This window comes from Lepidochelys olivacea (genome assembly GCF_965140295.1).
Source record: "Lepidochelys olivacea isolate rLepOli2 genome assembly, chromosome: 11".
In the NCBI taxonomy this organism is placed as follows: domain Eukaryota; kingdom Metazoa; phylum Chordata; order Testudines; family Cheloniidae; genus Lepidochelys; species Lepidochelys olivacea.
In genome coordinates, this window is record NC_140421.1 from 19,081,705 (window position 1) to 19,106,375 (window position 24,671).

The window sequence follows — 24,671 nt, forward strand, 5'->3', positions numbered from 1 at the left end:
GTTTATATCTTACTACAGGTTCCAAGCTTAATGGCTGTACACTGCTCTGAAAAAAACCCCCAAAAACACTAAAGTGTAATTGGTTCTGTGGATCAGACTTAATGCAGTTCTGCACAGGCACATTATATGTGTGTGATCAGACCTAACTGCAGAAGCAGAGCTGATAAATGCTCTGTGTGATCTGAGCCAAATCTTTTGTTCAAGCAAGACTCCTGTTGAAGTTAATGGGAGTTTTGCCAGAGTAAGGACTCTAGGATTTAGTCCATCATTAAACTATGGTGAACTTGATTTGATATTCCATTCCCCAGACAGACACTCCAGGAAGCAAAACTCTGAATCTGTTTTTCATCTGTTTATACTCCTCTTTTTATTTAACCATTCTTGACATACGGCTGTGAAATACTGGGGTACAATTCAGACTAGTGGGGGGCTCTGTTATCCCTGCCCTGAAACTGTGGCTGCCTAATGCCTTGCTTAAGTAGCTCCTACCTGGGCTGCTCACAAACAGCCTTCCAGCATTCAAATCATGCCCTGAGTGTCTGTATGTAACTGGAGCCTGCCAGCTATACCCTGGCTCTCACCAGCCTTGATTACACTGCAAGGTGACCCAAAAACTCCCCACTCCTGGATCTTCCCCCAGAAATGCATGTCCTGTACTGCCCAGCCCACTCTGGGACCGTACAAATATATTAGTTCATTATTCTTTGACGGAATAATATGTCGTCATCTTATCTTAAATAGTTACCCAGACAGTTCAACTTAAATACACTGGATTAGATAAAACAGTACAAGTTTATTAACTATGAAGAGATAGATTTTGAGTATAAGTAATGAGGCATAAAATTTGGAAATGGTTATAAGAAATAAAACGCTTACTAGTATTTACTTAAACTATCTTAATTGCAAAGCAAACTTCCTCACCACACGCTCCAGCAGATTACTGACCAAGCTTTCAGGTCAGGACCCCGCACTCCCACTATGAGTCCAACAGCTATTTTCCTTTGTCTTCTTTGGTACGATGCTAGAGAGAGGAAAGGTGTCTGCCCCTTCTTTTTATAACTGTCTCCACAGTATGCATCCAATGAAGTGAGCTGTAGCTCACGAAAGCTTTGCTCAAATAAATTGATTAGTCTCTAAGGTGCCACAAGTACTCCTTTTCTTTTTGCGAATACAGACTAACACGGCTGTTACTCTGAAACCTATTATTACAATAGTGTGTAGTTTCTGAACACAGGGGCATATTCTGTCACAATGCGCCTTTTGTTTTAGCAGTTTTGGCCATAATACTTATGAAAACAAAAGGCGTGTATGTCTCTGAATAGCATATTTAAGTGCAAGCCTACAGAAGAGATACAGGGATGAAAAGGAAGGAAGAGTCCCTTACCAGCCTATTCTTCTGACTCCAATTCAGGAGTAGCGAACCAAATGTTGATTCGATATTTTGAATCCTATAATGGTAATACACAATTGATACCTTTTGTATCAGTCCAACCTGGGATATATTGTTTTTCAATTCATCTCCCACTAGCCTTTCAAGTGAATTTTATTTATCGTGCTCAGAGCAGCTCATGGCTGTCTACGAAAGTGGGTATTTTAGAAAGCAATGCCAGAATTTGAAGCTTTTAAATGATTTTCTTCCCTGATACACACCACAATTTTAAAATGATGAAAGTGGCAAAGCTGACATTTACAGAAAGCCAAGGATCATAATTTAAAAATAGTACCTAAGTTCACTGTTATCAAGGTCTTTTGCTACCTGTCCTGTTGCAGAGTCCATTTTGCCACACAGCACTTCCTGTTAATTTGTAAGAGAGAGTGCTTCATAGGATAGAATCATAGAATCATAGAATATCAGGGTTGGAAGGGACCCCAGAAGGTCATCTAGTCCAACCCCCTGCTCAAAGCAGGACCAATTCCCAGTTAAATCATCCCAGCCAGGGCTTTGTCAAGCCTGGCCTTAAAAACCTCTAAGGAAGGAGATTCTACCACCTCCCTAGGTAACGCATTCCAGTGTTTCACCACCCTCTTAGTGAAGAAGTTTTTCCTAATTTCCAATCTAAACCTCCCCCACTGCAACTTGAGACCATTACTCCTCGTTCTGTCATCTGCTACCATTGAGAACAGTCTAGAGCCATCCTCTTTGGAACCCCCTTTCAGGTAGTTGAAAGCAGCTATCAAATCCCCCCTCATTCTTCTCTTCTGCAGGCTAAACAATCCCAGCTCCCTCAGCCTCTCCTCATAACTCATGTGTTCCAGTCCCCTAATCATTTTTGTTGCCCTTCGCTGGACTCTCTCCAATTTATCCACATCCTTCTTGAAGTGTGGGGCCCAAAACTGGACACAGTACTCCAGATGAGGCCTCACCAATGTCGAATAGAGGGGAACGATCACGTCCCTCGATCTGCTCGCTATGCCCCTACTTATACATCCCAAAATGCCATTGGCCTTCTTGGCAACAAGGGCACACTGCTGACTCATATCCAGCTTCTCGTCCACTGTCACCCCTAGGTCCTTTTCCGCAGAACTGCTGCCTAGCCATTCGGTCCCTAGTCTGTAGCTGTGCATTGGGTTCTTCCGTCCTAAGTGCAGGACCCTGCACTTATCCTTATTGAACCTCATCAGATTCCTTTTGGCCCAATCTTCCAATTGGTCTAGGTCCTTCTGTATCCTATCCCTCCCCTCCAGCGTATCTACCACTCCTCCCAGTTTAGTATCATCCGCAAATTTGCTGAGAGTGCAATCCACACCATCCTCCAGATCATTTATGAAGATATTGAATAAAACCGGCCCCAGGACCGACCCTGGGGGCACTCCACTTGATACCGACTGCCAACTAGACATGGAGCCATTGATCACTACCCGTTGAGCCCGACAATCTAGCCAGCTTTCTACCCACCTTATAGTGCATTCATCCAGCCCATACTTCCTTAACTTGCTGACAAGAATACTATGGGAGACCGTGTCAAAAGCTTTGCTAAAGTCAAGAAACAATACATCCACTGCTTTCCCTTCATCCACAGAACCAGTAATCTCATCATAAAAGGCGATTAGATTAGTCAGGCATGACCTTCCCTTGGTGAATCCATGCTGGCTGTTCCTGATCACTTTCCTCTCATGCAAGTGCTTCAGGATTGATTCTTTGAGGACCTGCTCCATGATTTTTCCAGGGACTGAGGTGAGGCTGACTGGCCTGTAGTTCCCAGGATCTTCCTTCTTCCCTTTTTTAAAGATTGGCACTACATTAGCCTTTTTCCAGTCATCCGGGACTTCCCCGGTTCGCCACGAGTTTTCAAAGATAATGGCCAGTGGCTCTGCAATCACAGCTGCCAATTCCTTCAGCACTCTCGGATGCAACTCGTCCGGCCCCATGGACTTGTGCACGTCCAGCTTTTCTAAATAGTCCCTAACCGCCTCTATCTCCACAGAGGGCTGGCCATCTCTTCCGTATTTTGTGATGCCCAGCACAGCAGTCTGGGAGCTGACCTTGTTAGTGAAAACAGAGGCAAAAAAAGCATTGAGTACATTAGCTTTTTCCACATCCTCTGTCACTAGGTTGCCTCCCTCATTCAGTAAGGGGCCCACACATTCCTTGGCTTTCTTCTTGTTGCCAACATACCTGAAGAAACCCTTCTTGTTACTCTTGACATCTCTGGCTAGCTGCAGCTCCAGGTGCAATTTGGCCCTCCTGATAACATTCCTACATGCCCGAGCAATATTTTTATACTCTTCCCTGGTCATATGTCCAACCTTCCACTTCTTGTAAGCTTCTTTTTTATGTTTAAGATCCGCTAGGATTTCACCATTAAGCCAAGCTGGTCGCCTGCCATATTTACTATTCTTTCGACTCATCGGGATGGTTTGTCCCTGTAACCTCAACAGGGATTCCTTGAAATACAGCCAGCTCTCCTGGACTCCTTTCCCCTTCAAGTTAGTCCCCCAGGGGATCCTGGCCATCCGTTCCCTGAGGGAGTCGAAGTCTGCTTTCCTGAAGTCCAGGGTCCGTATCCTGCTGCTTACCTTTCTTCCCTGCGTCAGGATCCTGAACTCAACCAACTCATGGTCACTGCCTCCCAGATTCCCATCCACTTTTGCTTCCCCCACTAATTCTACCCGGTTTGTGAGCAGCAGGTCAAGAAAAGCGCCCCCCCAGTTGGCTCCTCTAGCACTTGCGCCAGGAAATTGTCCCCTACGCTTTCCAAAAACTTCCTGGATTGTCTATGCACCGCTGTATTGCTCTCCCAGCAGATATCAGGAAAATTAAAGTCACCCATGAGAATCAGGGCATGCGATCTAGTAGCTTCCGTGAGCTGCCGGAAGAAAGCCTCATCCACCTCATCCCCCTGGTCCGGTGGTCTATAGCAGACTCCCACCACTACATCACTCTTAGGATAATGTGCATGCTGAGTGCAGAATGTCAGACAGACCTCCAGAGATAGCACAAAGGAACTCAACTTTTTTTTTTTATTGTGCCGTCTAATCTTTCAAACTTCTTTTTCTGAACTAGACAAATGGTTTAAGTGTGAAACTGCTACATAGGGCTTTTGTTTTTTAAATAGAAAGACCCTGACCTCGCTGTTAACCTAAACTTCCTTTTTGCTGAACATATAGAAGAGATATCATCAGCATCAGATTCATTGAGTTTTCTCTTATTAGCTGTGACCCATGAATGAAGGGAAGCCAAGGTAGGAGCAGAGGCAGTGGTTATAAAGAGTCCTGGGTCTGAAGATATCCCCCTAGCTATAGATTTTTCTCATAGTCACTAGATCATATCGGAGATTAAGACCTAGCAGAATCCTACTTAGATTATATGGTCGCTTAATCCTCCAAAGTAATTTTCCCCACACTCATATCTTTGTTCCCTAAGTAGCCTGGGCTGAACTTCTATTTATTTTGCTTATGTATCAGGGGTTTCATCCTCATCTACTCTTTAAAAGAATCTTAAAAACCAAATGTTCATCCCTAGACTTCCATAAATTTAGAACAAACTAACATACATTTGAAATGTAAAAGGTCTAGGTGGTAATCTTAGTCTATTTATCCAGTGCACAATTGTTCTATACAATGTTTTCTACTGCTCAGTGTATTTTCAACTGCATCCAGGAATTTTTTTTGCCATTTAATTTAGGAGGCTATTCCTCACTACGATCTGACCGTCAAGATATTTTTCTCACAATATTTATCTTAAAATTTCTCTTCTGTAATTCTCTCCCATTATTCCTAATTATGCCTCTTGTATCATACCACGTCTCTCTCCTTGAATTTTTTATTCTTCAGAATATATACACTTCTGTTCTGCCCTGCTTCCCCACTGGCCATGTCTACTCTGGGATTAAGACCTGGTTCTAAACACAGTTCAGAATAAATTCAGGCTAATTTGTTTTAGCATACCATTGTGGGTGAGGCCAAACCGAGTTTGGAAACCACATTTCCCTAATCTAGGGCATAGTTTCTAGACTTCGTTTAAGTGTGATTTGGCTCCAGCCACACTGGCTGGTTAAATTGTGTTTAAAATGAGGTCACCTGTGCTAATATAAAATAAATGTAGTTAAATGGTCAGCAAACACAATTTTAGACCTGGTGCAAGGACTATTTAGTTGTGGTCTAGCCAAGCTGTATGTATTTAGTTCTTTCAGTCTTTCCTAATAAACCAACAGCTCCAGTTCCCTAATGATTTTTGTTGCTCATCTCTGAATTCTCCCATTCCTCTACATTTTTCTAATAATGAGGTACCCAGAATGAAATGCTATATTCTTGGTGTGATCTCACCACACCCTCATGGGGTGGGATTATGATTGTATCTTCATTAGGATTATTTTGCTAACATTTCCTGTCATTGCTATCAATGGTTCAGATTCATCAATAGGAGCAACAGTGGGACAGCTAGTGTAAAAAGGGCTTCAGCTGACTCCTGGCATTTTAAGCACCCTGTCATAACCCCTGCTCAGACCACATCTACATGAATAGAGCTCTTGAAACACTGGTGGCTGACTGGAGTCCTGTCTGTTCTAGCGCTCCCAACACTGCTACCACCAGAGAAACCAAACCATTGAAAGCAATGATACATTTTTTTAGGATGAAGTTGCTTAGTACAGACAAGGCCTATTGGTCTCTCTGCTCTGTAATGGGATTCCTCTACATAGAATCATATGCCGATACATAAACACACACTTAGACAAAAAGGCACCAGAGTGTGGGAAACTCTCTCTTCCACTCTCTGTGTTCTGGAACAGAAATTCAGGGTCAGGTTCATGCATAGCCAATTTGGTATCCTCTATTATAAAGTGAAGCTCCTGCAGAACACTGAAAGCCAGCTTATGAATAGACATGAGCATGACGCAGTGTTTTTGTTCCGGAACACAGAGGGAAGCAGTGGTACTCAAAATGGCAACTGAAGGGGCAGGCAGAAAGGTGCAGAGTAGAGAGAAACTGCCCAAGTGTTAGGTGAAAGAAGGCCAAATAAGCACCTAACTTCAATCAACTGGAAGTTGAGGCCGGGTTGCTGATTACAGGAAGGGGTGTGGGTGGAGAAGAGATCAAAATTTAACCTCTGACCCTTCTGTCAGAATTCACTAAAATATTAAACAATCTTACCAGATTTCAGCTACTCCTCTGAGCTACTCTCTTGAGACATCCATTTAAGATGAGCCAACACCATCTCTCCCTTTACATAACCACCAATTCTTCTTAACTAGCAGGGGAAAGGGAAGAACATGGCTTCTGTTAAAGACAGAGGTGGGATTTAGAAAGCAGTCAGATGGAAATTGGGAGCCCAAGAGTTTCTGTGGCATTTGGGGAATTGACAATAGTGAGGACATCTGAGGCGGAAAGAGATGCAGGAGAGTCCATCCTCCTGAAGATCACCAGTTGCATATCATGGGTATCAAGACAAGAAAATTGTCTGAAATAACAGGCTAGTAGGATTTTCCCTAGAATTCTGAAGAATTTAACATACCTCTAAGCTAGAGATGAGTGAGGTCACAGTTACTCCACACTAGGTTCACCTCATCTCTTTCATCTCTGTCCCTTATGTTTGTTTTGGCATTTCAGCCTTCCTGGTTTCTCTCTCACTGTGTAAGTCTGCTACAGGTTTTTTCTCCCCAGATGCATTAGCTTGCATTATGACCAAGTCCAATCTCAATTTGTTACTTCCTGCCAATATTTCTAACTTTAGGTACCTTCATATTATTTCTCCATCCTCCTTGGAGTTCACAGCCATTTCCAGTATCTCCAGTGGATTTCATTAGCATGCTGCTTCGCCCCTCTGCCAGATCATCAAAAGATATTAAATAAAAATGGACTCCACAGCACTCCACCAGACTTCTGCTTGTAATGTCACACACTGCCTTTACCACTACTCTTTTTTTATAGTCTCTCAATCAACGTTCACATGACAGCATTAGTTCACAAGCAACCTAGTTTTCCGAGTAAGATTCTGAGACCCTATCAAATGCTTTATTAAAATAAGATACTAATGAAGGGACTAATTCAATGAGATGCTGCTGAGTACCTCCAGAGAAGTGAGAGAGAGTGGGGGGTGCTCAGTATCCTACAGCAATTAATCTTGCTGCAAATAAAAACTCCTACTGTGATAATAATCCAAATTAATCTTAGTTGCTGAGAGGAGGAGATCCAGTGTTCATACAAATCTCCAATTAACTTGATACCAGCACTTTTCAATGAAATGAATGACCACTGATTGTTGGCTTTCCATTCTCTCGCATTTGTTTATTGAGAACTTGTGTCATTATTACTTGTTACATTAGCAGTTCCAAAGAGGGTGCTACATATCTCCCAACACAGATAAAAAGACACTATCCTTACCCTGAGGAGTTCACACAAATACAATTTCAGTGGGGAGTCCGGGAAAATAAAAGGGAGGAGCAGTGAAGGAAGAACAGGGCCATATCAGTAGATCACACTGTTACTTAGTAAAGGCAAATGCATGATGTGCAGCAGAACGGTGGCTGTGTTTTGTTTTGTTAAAGAGAGGTTAATAAAAATAGGTAGGTGATTTAGCCCGTCAATTTCTTAAAGCTGATGTAGTAGTAGGTATTTGGGAGGAACCTGAATCGTCAGAGGACAGCGGCTCTGAAGATTAGCTTGGGAAAGGTGTTATATGTGTGAGAAGAAAGCACAGCAATCTTGTGGGAAAACTGGACAAACAGTGTCCTTAGGATGGCATTGCTACCTAATATAATGCTGCATGTGAGACATGTATTATAGTACCTATTCATCAAATTATGTGCCATATTCAAAGCTTCCGTCTTATATTTCAAAATTGAGGTCTTATTAAGCTTCTTGAGTTCAAAACATTATATTTGAAAGGTATGCTATTTTTTACATTCTCTGAGTTATCCCTATTCAGTCATCTTGGTATTTCATTAATAAAAAAGGGTCCTAGCTGTACATGGCCATTTTCCAGATCCTAAATGTTCACCTCCAAACTATTATTGCTCACCATTTTGTGAATTTCAGGAAGGGCCTGTACAATATCTAATTCCTGCTTTATTATTATTTATCTGTATACATGTAAATAAAGATGCCTCCCACACTCTCAAAATTGAAAAATAAGTTAATAGTTTTTCCTCTGGTTAGGAAACAAAGCTCTCATCAAGACCATTGCCACAGCTGCTTTGTGGATCAGTCAAAGACTGCTTCATCACCCCTTTAACTTTCATCTCACAATTGGTATTTTTTTTCTTTTCTTTTTTTTCAGTAAATGAATGAATTTAGTACTCATGAATGAGAGATACTAATAGTTCTGGACAAAGACAAACATATAAAAGACAACAATCACTCTGCAAGTCTCCCCACAGAGCACTGCAAATGCACCTCAATCTTAACATGCAGCACCCTTATTATTCCAACACTGGCCTTCTTTTGAGAAGCTTATCAGCACCAAATTGCCTGATGGTGATATGCACTACTAAAAAATTAAGATACTAAACTATTTTCACTTGTGAATTAAAATAAATGCTAGAATTTGAATTTTATTTCAAAGTGAAAGTTTCATACTTTTAGTTGTACAGTACTGATTACTTACAGTCAATTACAGGAACATATAATCATAGAACTGGAACGGACCTTGGTCATCTAGTCCAGTCCCCTGCACTCAGGACAGGACTAAGTATTATCTTGACCATTCCTGACAGGTATTTGTCTAACCTGCTCTTAAAAATCACCAATGATGGAGATTCCGCAACCCCCTAGGCAATTTATTCCAGTGCTTAACCACCCTGATAGTTAGGAACTTTTTCCTAATGTCCAACCTAAACCTCCCTTGCGGCAATTTAAGCCCATTGCTTCTTGTCCTATCCTCAAAGCTTAAGAAAAACAATTTTTCTCCCTCCTCCTTGTAACAACCTTTTACATACTTGAAAACTGGTATCATGTCCCCTCTCAGTCTTTTCTTTTCCAGACTGAACAAACCCAGTTTTTTCCATCTTCCCTCCTAGGTCATGTTTTCTAGACCTTTAATCATTTTTGTGGCTCTTCTCTGGGCTCTCTCCAGTTTGTCCACATCTTTCCTGAAATGTGGTGCCCAGAACTGGACAAAATACTCCAGTTGAGGTCTAATCAGCGCGGAGTAGAGCAGACGAATTATCGTACATACTCGATCATAAACCGGTTCGTTTATAAGCCGACCCCCACAAGATGGATGAGTAAAAACGGAAAGATTTTATGACCCATTCATAAGCCGACCCTATAATTCAGGGGTTGGCAAACTTTGGCTCTCGGGCCATCAGGATAAGCCGCTGGCGGCCGAGATGGTTTGTTTACCTCGAGCATCCGCAGGCACGGAGGTAAACCTAAGTAAATAAAGTGTCCCGGCGTGCCAGCTGCTTACCCTGACGGGCCGGGACAGCAACTGGTGGGGAAATTTTTTTGGAGGGGTGAGGGGAGAAGCTGGGGGTTAGGGGAGTAACCCCTGTGACCACCCCCCACATGACCCCACCCCTCGCCTGGGACCCCCTCACTCTCCCCATCCCATCCCTTCCCACCTTATCTGGGGAGGAGCAGGGGAGGATGTCTCTGGCCTGGCTGGAGCTGTTCCAGCACACTGGGCAGCGCGGCTGAAGTGTGCTCCGACAGGCTGGACCGGGCAGCGCGGCTGCAGCGTGTTCCAGCGGACCTGGGCCGGGCAGCACAGCCACAGCATGCTCCAGTGGGCGGGGCCAAGCGGCATGGCTGCAGCCTGCCAGCCCTGGCACTGCAGCTGCTTCGGAGGCTGGGGGGAGAGCAGCCTGGCCAGAAGCAGAGAGACTCTGGCCCCGCCTCTTCCCTTCTGGCTCTGCTGCCTCTCCTTGCTCCCTCTGTTGGGGGGAGGGGCTGTGTCCCACCTCTCCTGCTCTATACCCGTTCATAAGCCGACCCCCTTCTCTGATGCTTCCCTTTTTTACTAAAAAAATTTGGTTTATGAACGAGTATATAAGGTACTTCTCGTGTCTTGCTTACAACGCTCCTGCTAATACATCCCAGAACAATGTTCGCTTTTTTTGCAACAAAGTGTTACACTATTGACTTGTATTTAGCTTGTGGTACACTATGACTCCCAGATCTCTTTCTGCAGTACTCCTCCCCACGCAGTCATTTCCCATTTTGTTTTGTGTGCAACTGATTGTTCCTTCCTAAGTGGAGTACTTTGCATTTGTCCTTATTGAATTTCATCGTATTTACTTTAGACCATTTCTCCAATTTGTCCAATCACTTTGAATTATAATCCAATCCTCCAAAGCAGTTGCAATCCATCCAAGTTTGGTATCACCCGCAAACTTTATAAGTGTACTCTCTATGCCATTATCTAAATCATTGATAAATATATTGAACAGAACCAGACCCAGAACTGACGACTACGGGACCCCACTCATTATGTCCCTCCAGCATTACTGTGAACCACTCATAACTACTCTCTGTGAACAGTTTTCCAACCAGTTATACCCCACCTTATAGTAGCTCCATCTAGGTTGTTTATCAGAAGGTCATGCTAGACAGTATCAAACGTTTTACTAAAGTGAAGATACACAACGTCAACGCTTCCCCTCTATCCACAAGGCTTATTAACCTGTCAAAGACAGCTATCAGGTTGGTTTGACACAATTTGTTCTTGACAAATTCATGCTGACTGTTACTTATCACTAGGGCTGCCAATTAATCACAGTTAATCACAGTTTTAATCACACAGTTAAACAAGAGAATACCAATTGAAATTTATTAAATATTTTGGATGCTATTCTACATTTTCATATATATATATATATATCTTGTATTCTGTGTTGTAACTGAAATCAAAGTATATATTTTAATTACAAATATTTGCACAGTAAAAATGTTAAACTGAAGAAATAGTATTTTTCAATTCACTTCATACAAGTATTGTAGTGCAATCTCTTTGTCCTGAAAGTGCTATTTAGAAATGTAGATTTTTTTTGTTACATAACTGCACTCAAAAACAAAACAATGTAAAACTTCATAGCCTACAAGTCAACTCAGTCCTACTTCTTGTTCAGCCAATCGCTAAAACAAACAAGTTTGTTTACATTTACAGGAGATAATGCTGTCCTCTTCTTATTTACAATGTCACCACAAAGTGAGAACAGGCATTTGCATGGCACTTTCGTAGTCAGCACTGCAAGGTATTTACGTGCCAGATATGTTAAACATTCGTATGCCCCTTCATGCTTCACCCACCATTCCAGAGGACATGCTTCCATGCTGATGATGCTTGTTAAAAAAAATGTGTTAATTAAATTTGTGACTGAACTCCTTGGGGGAGAATTGTACATCCCCTGCTGTTTTACCCGCATTCTGTCATATATTTCATGTTATAGCAGTCTCGGATGATGACCCAGCACATGTTGTTCATTTTAAGAACACTTTCACTGCAGATCTGACAAAACGCAAAGAAGGTACCAATGTGAGATTTCTAAAGATAGCTAACGCACTCGACCCAAGATTTAAGAATCTGAAGTGCCTTCCAAAATGTGATCGGGACTGGTGTGGAGCATGCTTTCAAAAGTCTTAAAAGAGCAACACTCCAATGCGGAAGCTACAGAACCTAAACCACCAAAAGAGAAAAGCAACCTTCTGCTGGTGGCATATGACTCAAATAAAGAAAACGAACATGCGTCGGTCTGCACTGCTTTGGACTGTTATCGAGCAGAACCCGTCATCAGCATGGACGCATGTCCCCTGGAATGGTGGTTGAAGCATGAAGGGACATGTCAAGGTTCCTTCCCCATTCTAAACTCTAGGGTACAGATGTGGGGACCTGCATGAAAACCCCCTAAGCTTATTTTTACCAGCTTAGGTTAAAACTTCCCCAAGGTACAAACTATTTTACCTTTTGCCCTTGGACCTTATCGCTGCCACCACCAAACGTCTAACAGGTATATAACTAGGAAAGAGCCCGTTTGGAAACTTCTTTCCCCCCAAAATCCTCCCAAACCTTACACCCCCTTTCCTGGGGAAGGTTTGATAAAAATCCTCACCAATTTGCATGGATGAACACAGACCCAAACCCTTGGATCTTAAGAACAATGAAAAAGCAATCAGATTCTTAAAAGAAGAATTTTAATAGAAGAAAAAGTAAAAGAATCACCTCTGTAAAATCAGGATGGTAAACACCTTACAGGGTAATTAGATTCAAAACATAGAGAATCCCTCTAGGCAAAATCTTAAGTTACAAAAAGACACAAAAACAGGAATCCTACATTGCATTCAGCACAGCTTATTTTCTCAGCCATTTAAAGAAATCAGAATCTAACGCATATCTAGCTAGATTATTTACTAAGTTCTAAGACTCCATTCCTGTTCTGTCCCGGGCAAAAGAATCACACAGGCACAGAGAGAGAGGCTTTGTTCCTCCCTCCCCCCCAGCTTTTGAAAGTATCTCGTCTCCTTATTGGTCATTTTGGTCAGGTGCCAGCGAGGTTATCCTAGCTTCTTAACCCTTTACAGGTGAAAGGGTTTTTCCTCTAACCAGGAAGGATTTTAAAGGTGTTTACCCTTCCCTTTATATTTATGACAGGACATATGAATCTTTAGCACATCTGACACGTAAAAATCTTTAGCGCATCTAGCAAGTAAATGGCCGGCTACAACAGTGCCATGAGAATGCCTGTTCTCACTTTCAGGTGACATTGTAAACAAAAAATGGGCAGCATTATCTCCTGAAAATGTAAACAAACTGTTTGTCTGAGCAATCGGCTGAACAAGAAGTAGGACTGAGTGGACTTGCAAGCTCTAAAATTTTACGTTGTTTTATTTTTGAATGCAGTTTTTTTGTACATAATTCTATATTTGTAAGTTCAACTTGCATGATAAAGAGATTGCATTACAGTACTTGTATTAGGTGAATTGAAAAATACTATTTCTTTTGTCTTTTTACAGTGCAAACACTGGTAATCAAAATAAATATAAAGTGAGCACTGTACACTTTGTATTGTGTTGTAACTGAAATCAATATATCTGAAAATGTAGAAAACATCCAAAAATATTTAAATAAATGGTATTCTATTATTAACAGTGTGATTAATCACGATTAATATTTCTGATCCCTTGACAGCCCTATTTATCAATTTATTATCTTCTAGATGTTTGCAAATTGACTGCTTAATTATTTGTTCCATTATCTTTCCGGGTACAGAAGTTAAGCTGACTGGTTTGTAATTCCCTGGGTTGTCCTCATTTCCCTTTTTACCAATGGGCATTATATTTGCCCTTTTCCAGTCTTCTGGAAATCTCTCCCGTCTTCCATGATTTTTCAAAGATAATTGCTGATGGCTCAGATATCTCCTCAGTCAACTCCTCGAGTATTCTAGGACGCATTTCATCAGGCCCTGGTGACCTGAAGACATCTAATTCATCTAAGTAATTTTTAACTTGTTCTTTCCCTATTTTAGCCTCTTCTGATCCAACCTCATTTTCACGTCCAATCACTGCCAACCCTTCTGGTGAAAACCAAAACAAAAAAGTCATTAAGCACCTCTGCCATTTCCACATTTTCTGTTATTGTTTCCCCCCCTTCATGGTGTTTGTCTCAAAGACTGTGTAATCTAAATAACTACCATCAATTTTTTCTTGGACTGTTTGTAAACAAAAGCCATCTGCTCTTCAGAGCAAAACTTTGCATTTGAGTTCTGTTTGACCTTAAGGGTTTCTTAGAAAATTTTACATGGGATCCCGGTCATTTAAATGATGTAACAAACAGGAATGACAATTTTTCTGAAGGAGCACTGATGAATATATAGTACAATTCTCAGAGGTTTGTGCTTTTTCTATTTCCAGTATGGCTGCCCATGCTTTTCAGACATATACAATTGAGGATTAGTTGCACAATGAATCTAAACTTTCATGTCTGGAAGTTTGAATTCAAATCTTGACCAAGAACTCAAATTAAAATGAGCTCACTGAGCCAAATACATCTCTGACTTACATCCCAAAATGCTTTTGAGTCCTTATTGTGTCATCTAGTATCTCTCTCCTGTATCCATAGAGTACTTTTTTACCTGAATCCTTGGAATTCTACGTCAATCAGACATCTAAGAGGATATGGACACTGTTTAAAATCTATGTACCTTTATATCATGAAATACTGAAATCTTGGTAGGAGTTCAATTCAAGTGCATATGTTTAGCACAATTATTACTAGTGCAATATTTTTTTCCCCAATGTTATTTATAATGATCAGTTAACATGAGCTCAAAACCATTAACTCAAATCCTGGGGTTCTCATGGATATTTAAGCTCTAAATTGCTGCAGTTAACCATGTAACATAACCAGTTCCTTACCCTTAGATCAATTACTCTGTTGTCCAGCCGTGTATCTTGGTTTACAGTAGCTCTTCCCTCCTAAACAGTTGTACAAAACATATGTAATTAAAACATATACACACAAAGAAATACATTCCATAGAGTTCAGAGTAGCAGCCGTATTAGTCTGTATCCGCAAAAAGAAAAGGAGTACTTGTGGCACCTTAGAGACTAACAAATATATTTGAGCATAAGCTTTCGTGAGCTACAGCTCACTTCATCAGATGCACTCTAAGGTGCCACAAGTACTCCTTTTCTTATTCCATAGAGTGAAACACACTTTGGTTATAAAACATTTGCAAATTCAGTGGAAGGACTTCTAATACTATTTTGAGGGGTTTAGTAGAACAATTCAAAAAAGGATTGTGGTGGATTCTCCATCTCTGGCAATTTTTTAATCAAGATTGAATTTTTTTAAATTATATGCTCGAGTTCGAAAGCAATTATTTTGGGGGAACTTCCATGGCCGTTGTGATACAGGAGGTGAGATTAGATTATCACAATGTTCCCTTCTGGCCTTGCAGTCTATGACCAGTTCTTTGTTCCTCCAATGTGATCATAAGCGTTTAAAATGTGGCCTTTCACAATGGATACAACGCATAAACTAGCCTCGAGGACTGCCAAAAACCTGAAACATGCACAAGTACTTGTTTCAGAATGAAGTCCTGTAACACTAATTGGTACAACAGAACAGTATCTGCAAATTATGTAGCTCTGACTATCCACTGTACGACAGCAAGTATCACATAGATGAGAAGGTTTCAGGGAACACACACAATCTGGATGTAAAGGAAGTTAAATAAAAGTCAAAAAGCAAAAATCACTGCATAAAGGAGTGCTTTCAAGTTTTTACTCAACTACAAATACAATGAAAATTCACAGGTGTGTTAAGGACAAAAAGTTTTCACCTCCTCTCCTTCCACCTCAGCTCGAACAGCATCATCCAGCTGCAAAGGCAGTCGGGGCTCAGCCAAACTGATCACATAGATCTGAAAGTGAGACAGTAACAGAAATAGCATAAAACCCAGCTCAAAACAAAAGGGTGATTTACAAAAAGGTATTTCTGGCATAACCATGAAACAGTGTTTGCATAAATCGTTAACTGGAAGCATGCGAGTTTACTCAAAAAGTCAAAAGAGGGAGATGTTTATTTGGCTTTATTCTCATGGCTGTACTGGGAACACTTAGTATCATTTCTTTCCTCCGAAAACCAAGAAACAATGCATTGTATATCTTTTTTGGAATAAGCACATCAAGGAAACACAGCCTGAAGGTGCCAGCCTAATGATTCATAACTGGGCTTTTGGAACCTAAGAGATCACATCAGTCCTTTTCCCTTCTGAGGAAGATAAACAGAAGTCCATGTGGTATTAAAGTATTATTATATTGGCAATATGGTAGTATCTAGAAGGCCCGATTAAGAGCCCGTTGGGCTAGAAGCTGCACAAACACAGATTAAAAGACAGTCCCTTAGCTTACTCTCTAAATGTATGGTGAGGCATGTGTGGACACTTTCATAAAAATCCACAGCCTGCCTGATTTGCATGATTATTAAAACAAATTTCATGGAACTTTGAGTAAGTCTAGGGGCTTTCCTCAATATCCTTGGCTAAAATATACCTCCCCTCTGCACCTGTGTAATGTGTTATACATTGGCTGGCTACTGAACTCCACCCCCAAAATGACTACATATCAGTAGTTTGTACGGGTATAGTTTGTGAAGTGTTTAAACGTCCTTTTGGTGAAAGATGCCATATAAATGTTAAATACTAATTGTATCAAACTGCACTTCCCCAGCCACAATATACAAACTATGGGGAATTTATGTACTCTCTTATATGTATTTCACAGAACTTTAGAGGGGACACATATTATGCATAGCTCCTCTGCATCATAGTGAAGACATATGCATCTTTCTGTACTAAAACAAACATCTAAAAAAATTCTTGGCTTCTGAGTACAAAGAAAGAGGCAGATCTGTATGGACAGAATTTGCTATTGACAAGAATCAGAACTGGAATTAAAAGCCAATCCTAGCCAAAGCGTTCCAGCTATTAACTTCAAAATATGGTTCCGAATGAGGAATTTTTTTTTTTTTTTAAAAAGAGTAGATGGAAACCACAAATTCCTAAAATTGCATGTGTGCGTGAGTACAAAACCAAAACCCACAAAAGTGCTTCATGTTTACCGTATTAAACATTTAAGTTTGTGTTTTAATGAGGTTTACTGTAAGACCAGTCTACAAATCTTATGAACTTTTACTGAAAACATAAATTTGTATAAAAAAGGGTGTCAGAAATAATTACCCAGGTGCACTATTTGCTTAAAAACACGTTACCCTTTGAACGTGCAGCTCAACATCTTGCTGAGTACAGCCTCCAATTTTCTGATGTACTTTCCTCACAACGCCTTCAACATCCACAATGCTCTCTTTGTTGATGCTGTCAATAGAGATAGCCAGTTTAATAATTTCAACACACTTAAGTACTAATTTGGATATCACCCACCGAGAAGACTATGTTTTGCACGTAACGCAAGAACAATATAACAGACTAGAGCATTTTAGGTAAAGTCATTGTTTATTTATATACAAGTATTGAGCTAGCGAGAGGTCTTTGTTAAAAAAATGTCACAGCTGCAATAAATTAACATTGGGGTGGAGGGTTGGGTAGAAAAGTGGTAATAATTAAAGAAATTTCTTCAACATTTCAGATTTGATTACTACTACTTCTGTCTGGGAATTTCTTTTTCTTTCTTTCTTCAACACAAAAAAGAAAAAGGTTGCTCTGTGTACTTGCAACTGAATGAGGTAGTAACAGAGTACAGAGTCAAACATCTTTTAGGAACAGATTTCAAGGGAGGGTGCACTTTTTGCAGGCTGTGGAGTCTAAAATAGTGGTCCCTCAAATTACAGGAACACTAAGGTGAGAACTGAAACAATCACCTGCAAGTTTGTTTGTGTTTTGCTGGTGAGCTCCAACAGGAAGCTCATTTAAGCTATAACTTAAGATACAAATCCATGTTAATATTATGGTTGTGTGTGTGTACTTTTGGTAAAAAAATTAAATTTAGACACAGATAGGGAGGCAGATACTAGCCTTCAGAGTAAAAAACTGGAGTACTCAAAGGAAGCTAGTTTGCCAAGGCCGATAAATGCATTCTTCATCTCTAGATTTCTTGGCCTGCCTTTCGTTGCTTCTGTGATCACCTTCCCTCTGTTACAGATGATAGATAACATATATTCTTGTGCTATAACTGGCCTATTTTCAGGTACAGGTAAGCTGTGCTAAATGCTCATTTAAATCCAAAGACACACACCTTTGCTTAAATTGTTTGTATTTGTCTTTTTTTACTACTGTAATGCCCGCGCCAAGAAAAAAATATACTCTTCCTTTCCTTCCAATGCCTGTCCTAGATTAAATAAACTTGTCTCAGAAAGGAAGGTAGTTTAGATCCAATTGGTCTATATTAATTTATCTGCCATTTAATTGGAAGAATCATCTCAAATTGCCAGTTCACTTTTTTTCTGGGGTGTAGGCCAACAGTTATGTTTTTATTCTGTTCAGTGCTGGTTCTCATCAGCAATATAACTTAAATCTAACAAGAAGTTTCTGGATCAATACAAGATGATGGTTCCATTTGCTTCAGAAGAGATGTAGCTAAATTTTGAATTACCCAAGTAGCTTCTAAGAAGTCTATCAAAAGAGAGGATTCGGAACTAGGAAAATATACAGATATTTCCTAGTTAGTTCTCTGAAGTTCAGATTCTTCATCTTTATTTTCTAGTGTCATCATACTATGGACAAGTATACTTACAATATTTAATAAACCATATCCAAAAGGATAACTAATTCCACTCTACACACCAAATAATATACAATGGGTAATGTGGAAAACAGGTTCTCTGCCATCTAAAAGAACCTGACAATTACCAATTAAAACAACTCAACCTTGAAAAACACATGCCCTTCCCTTATACCTGCCAAACTACTCCACACAATAAACAAACAAAATATTTCTTAATGTTCTCTGATGGTTGTCAGTATTTTAAAGTCAGTGGTATAGGACAGGAGACAGCAAAATGCCTTGTTTTCTTTTTCATGTGTCTTTAAAAAGAAACAACACTACCAACAACCAAAAAGCAGCATTAAGCCATATAGAAAATAAATCCACAGCACTTGGTAGCAGTACTCATGGCCATTTCTTAGTCACTTTATATAGACTACTGTAGGTTTTGTCTGGTCCAACCAGTTCTTCAGCTATTTGTGGCAACAATGGATGTAAAAAGCAAAGCAAGACCCATGCTGAGCTTTTTTAAACATTCCACCCTATACATTTTTTTTAATAACTTTTTTCTAAAACTGAAGCCCAGCTGCTGAGGAGAAGAGAAATTAAGAATACACTAAGAAATTACCTATTCAGATGAGATTTTACATGAGATGAACCATCCATGAAGAGATGACAGATTCAGAAAGACTGTTGTAAAGGACAGGAGCAGCAAAAGAGAAAAGGCTTTTCCACTGGGGTGGCAAGAATATGTAGAAGAACAGAAGTCAATGCCAGATGAACAGAAGGAGCAGGGAGGAAATAAAGAATGAGGAGCAGGGTGAGATATGCTGAAGAAAATCTATGGAGATTACATAGACCAGGAGAGCAATTTTAAATGGGATACTTAAATGAATGGGAAGTCAAAGGTGTTTTTACAGGCTGAGAGAGTAATTTTTCTTTCTGCATGGGAGAAAGGAGGCAGTAACATTCTGGACATGCTAGAGTTTTACGAGCTGTGATTTGAGGAGAATGCTACAACACAGTCAAACTGAAAGGAAAGAAATGAAGACACAAATGAGGATTCAGAAGGTCTACCCACAGAAAAGGCTGTAGATGAAATGACAGACCTGTAAATTTGCCCAGGTGGCAGAAGGGAGGGAGAAATGAGCGAATTTAGAGATATATAATGGAAGCAAATGGGTGGTCTGAGTAGAGATATGGGAGGGATATGGAGTTATATTAGGCATCTCCTCTTGCCCAAGAAAAGTACTTCTGTGTTGGAGTCATTTAAATGGAGGAAACTGAGATGAAGTCACAAGTTTGCTTCGGCAACACAAGCAGAGAATGTGGATATGGAGAAGTCATTAAAGAGAACTAAAAAATCCCTGGTCCTTGTATTTCTACTCCTCCCTTTTTGAAATATTGTTTTACAAAGCACAAAACACACTTGTTACCAGAGCCAGGTATATGTGGGCATCTCAATGACATCAGACACAAGCAAGTTTATTTTAATGAACTAAAAGGCCTAGCTTTTATGTTACCATAAACATTCACATTATATAAATGAGTATTCATGGTTTTAATTGAAGGCTTCAATACATATAATGTGGATTCCAGTCAAGACTGGAATTACACAGAATCTGAATATTTAAACTCAAACTTAATACAGTTGAAAAATCAAACAGCTAACAGTTGTGTTTCAGGTGACATGAATGACAAATTAGAGAGTGTGATTAATGTCTGAATTCTTGTGTCCGTTGAACCATCTTCTGTGTAAATTAAAGATTACCATTAAGATCCTTTCTTATCTAAATGAATCAGTCATTTCTTGGTCTGAGAGAGTCCAGGTGACACAGACATTTAGTAAGTTTCCATCAAAGCACTACCTATTTTAATGTTGTATAGAATTAAGTTCAAGATTAAAGAAACAGTCAAAGATTTCTTTTAAACAGACTAATTAAAAACTCCTCAATTTTCTAACCGCATCCCCAGACATTTTTAAAATTCCTTTTTTATAATGCTTTACACAGATCATTCTTTACGTTTTTGTTGATATGACTGTTTCAAGCAGGGGAGCAACAGCCGGTCTGAAACTCAAACACGTCCAGCCTCACGCCTCCACTCTTCCCACAACCTGCTGCTGAGGCATCTTCCCTGTTAACTTTCATTCAGCATTCCAACATGCTACTTTCCAACTCCCTATGGATGAAGCTGGGAAGGGGATTGCCACTGTTCTTCTGAGCCCAAGCACTGCTGCAGAGAGAGCCACACCAGAGATGGGGAATCCCCACTGCCTTTCAGCTCTCTAGAAGTGGAGACTCTCTCTTGGCTTCCTGGCTCCTGAGACAGGAGATACAACTGCTATCCAGGTCCCACACTTCTCCTGACCCTACTTCTATGGAGGCATCTGGTGAGTTGAACAGAGGACTCCCTCCAGGATCTTGCACCTCTTGGCTCTGCTCTACTCCTAGCTCTATGGAGGAAAAGGGGGAAGAGGCTGGCTGACCCTTGGCTCTTTTGATCCTATTTTGGGGGAGGGCATCCTTTCGCTCTCTCGGTCTCTCTTTCCCCCCCAATGGTTTGTTTGTCCCTGCTGCCACCAGGTGTTTTCTGTTCTGTGGCCTGCAGAGTGAAGAAGTTGGCTCCCATGCTCATGGTGCTCCTCAAGCCAGTGAAAGGGCTCCCACAGCCTCAACATCAGACTCCCAGTGCTCCCTGATACACATAGAACCAGAGAAATGAAAGGGAGACTAGTTCCAATTCCCCCACTCCTAATGCTGCACCTCAGACTTGTTGAGAGGCCCAGAGAAAAGGAGTCACTCTGGACCCAAAATCAGATACAGCAGCAGCTGTACTGCTGTGTTACTGGTAACACACTTGCAGAGCCTGGGATCTACCCTCAGAACAAAAGTACAAGGGTCTCATGCTAGTGAATGAAACAGGAAGTTCACCTGACCATTAGGAGAACAGTGAAATGGACCACCCACAAAGTGGTGTCAAATGCACAAAGTTAATATAGAGAGAGGACCAATAAATATTTATTTATATCATTTTTTGCAATATTAGGGATTACTTGTAACAACAGTAGGTATAATTTTTTCATACAAGTATGATTTTCAAATTTGACTTTTTAACAACTGTCAAACTAAAATTTAAAATGGAGGATAACTAAATAATGTAAAATTATTACTTCCATTTGAATTTATCACTCCAGAATACTTTTTAAAGCAACAAATCTAGAAGGAGAAGGGGAAGGAAGAGGGGAACACGAAAGAATGGGGCACACAGGACTCCTGGTTATGGGAGAGATTGGGGGATCCTGGTATGGCAGAAGAGGGGTGCACACAGCCTCTAATGGGAGGAAGGAGGGAGGGAAGGGGGAGTCCCTATTTAGATCGAAGATCTTAATATTTTGCCATCATTAGCAGATATCCAGTTTGCACTGGTGTATCTGCCACACATAGCAGCTGATGCAATAGTCTGAAGATTAACTCTAACCAACAGAATAGCAAACTGAAGGAAAGTCCATTAGCTGGTAAGGAAAAACAAAACTGACTGAACTTGTTTAAACTGCATGACTTGCTACTGAAAGAGGGAACATGCTTGTGATTCATTAGCAAAACAACACAAACTGCAACCTAACTCCTTTCACTGAAAGTCAATAAAAGATATATTGTATAGCTTTGTAACATTTTAAACATTTCTCAACAATATGACCTAAAGCATGAGTGTTATCAGCAATCAAAGCTCTGAGGTGATGAACAATAATGAAAGAGATACTGGTGAACATGACAATTAACTTATCTAAATAATTATCTCATATAGTAGATTTTACAATAATAATTTCACCCATCTAGTTATATGGACATTTTATACAATTTACCTCTGATGCAATGTTAAGTTAAGACAAATTTTCACTCTGTGTACCATTGCTAGCTAGCTGATAGAAGGTGACGGATTGGGAAGGGTGTTTTTTTCATGATTCTGTCCTATGAAAGTATAAACAGTGCAACTATTACAACTAATGTTATTTTGTACTAATCACAACTTCCTTCAAGGATCTTAAGTCTAGTCTACAATACAAAGGCTATACAACTATATTGGCAAAAACCCCTTGTGACTACAGTGTACACCAGTAAGACGAGTTCTTTTTGTAGTATAGTTAAACCATCTCCATGAATGACATAGGCTATATCTACAAAAGAACTGTTTTTGCCTGTATAAGCTGCACCTACATGTGTGGGAGGGGGCTGCAGGCAAAGCTATGTGGGTTAGGGATGTGGTTTTTTTCACACTACTGAACAACACAGCTATGCCAGCAAAACTTTGTAGTGAAGATCTGGTTTTCAAACACTTTACAAACATTATTTAAGGTAAGCCTCACAAACTCTTGTTAAGTAGGTAAGCAGTTGCCCCATTATTCAGATGCAGAAACTGACAAGTGAAAGTCACTTAGCTCAACAGAAGAGCTGGGAACAGAACCCACAAGTCCTGGCTCTCAGGTCTTTCCTCTTTCAATTAAACCAACACATGAATCCCATAGGAATTAAAAGTTAATCTTCATATGCACCCATATTTGTTTAAAAAATCATCATTCCCTTGTATTGTTTATTTAATGAGGGCACTCCTATTTAAATAGTGCAGTCTGCCCTTTTGATTAGCATGGAATTGGGAGATACTGTTGCAGAGAAAGGTTGTATTGTGTACACCACATGCAACTTACTTCACACTCAGATTGGTCCACTGTGGTTTTACATAAAAGCGATAAATTCTATGAAAAACTAATGACTGCAAAGTAACACTGGCAAGTTCCAGCATTATAATTCTCGAAGCTTAAGGTTAGCATCAAAAGAATTACAACTAGCTAAAGGCAAAAATGGGTCAGTTTTAACATCTTAGTTAATTATATGACTTAATTAATAATGATACACAAGAATAGCCATACTGGGTCAGACCAATGGTCCATCTAGCCCAGGATCCTGTCTTCCAACAGAGGCCAAGGCCAGGTTCTTCAGATGGAATGAACAGAACAGGCAATCATTGAATGAGCAATCACCTTTTGTCCACTCCCAGCTTCTGGCAGTCAGAAACTAGGGACACCCAGAGCATGGGGTTGCATCCCCGGCCATCTTGGCTAACAGCCATTGATGGCCCTATCCTCCAGGAACTTATCTAGTTCTTTTTTGAGCCCCATTATAGTTCTGGCCCTCACAACATCCCCTGGCGATGAATTCCACATGTTGACTCTGCGTTGAGTGAAGCAGTACTTTCCTTTTGTTTTATGCCTGCTGCCTAATAACCTCATTGGGTGACCCCTGGTTCTTGTGTTATGTGAAGGAGTAAATAACACTTCCTTATTCATTTTCTCAACATCATTTGTGATTTTATAGACCTCTAGCATAACCACCCCCTTAGCAGACTCTTTCCCAAGCTGAAAAGTCCCAGTCTTTTAACCTCCCCTCATATGAAAGCTATTTCATAGGCTTAATAATTTTTGTTGCCCTTCTCTGTACCTTTAATTCTATTTTTTTTTTAAGATGGAGCAACCAGTATTCAAGGTGTGAGCATACCACGGATTTAATATAGTAGCATTCTGATATTTTCTGTCTTCTGATTTATCCCCTTCCTAATGGTTCCTAACATTCTGTTAGCTTTTTTGACTGCCACTGCACATTTAGCAAATGTTTTTAGAGAACTATCCGCAATGACTCCAAGATCTTTCTTGAGTGGCAACAGCTAATTTAAATCCCATCATTTGGTATATATTTAGTTGGGACTAATATGTCAAGGTGACAAAGAACTCTAATCATAACCCAACATAGCACTGTCCATGCCAGTGCTTTTGTCTGTGAAACTTATGTCGGTCACGGGTATGTTTTTTTCACACCCGACCGACAAAAGTTTTGACGACAGAAGTGCTAGTGTAGACAAAGCCTTAGCAAATGTACAATAATTCCAATTATTCTTTATTGAAATTAAATGTATATGCACACACATGAATTTCTATATGTATAGTAAATTATTTTTGTAACCTATGATACCAGTTGATTCTCACTTAGTACATACATAAGTAACACCACAGTATAGAATTT

General features: G+C 40.2%; 1 protein-coding gene across 2 annotated transcripts in view; it reads right to left on the reverse strand.

Moving 5' to 3' along the window:
* DARS1 (aspartyl-tRNA synthetase 1) overlaps positions 1 to 24,671 on the reverse strand; it is an 82,502-nt gene that overhangs the window by 16,620 nt on the left and 41,211 nt on the right. For both annotated transcript variants that reach the window (XM_084643353.1, XM_084643352.1), the window contains exons 5-7: positions 17,150 to 17,252; positions 15,720 to 15,800; positions 14,791 to 14,850 (exon numbers count right to left, since the gene is read on the reverse strand). In XM_084643353.1, the coding sequence (XP_084499479.1) occupies positions 14,791 to 14,850; positions 15,720 to 15,800; positions 17,150 to 17,252 (244 nt within the window). The remainder of the gene's footprint in view (positions 1 to 14,790; positions 14,851 to 15,719; positions 15,801 to 17,149; positions 17,253 to 24,671) is intronic.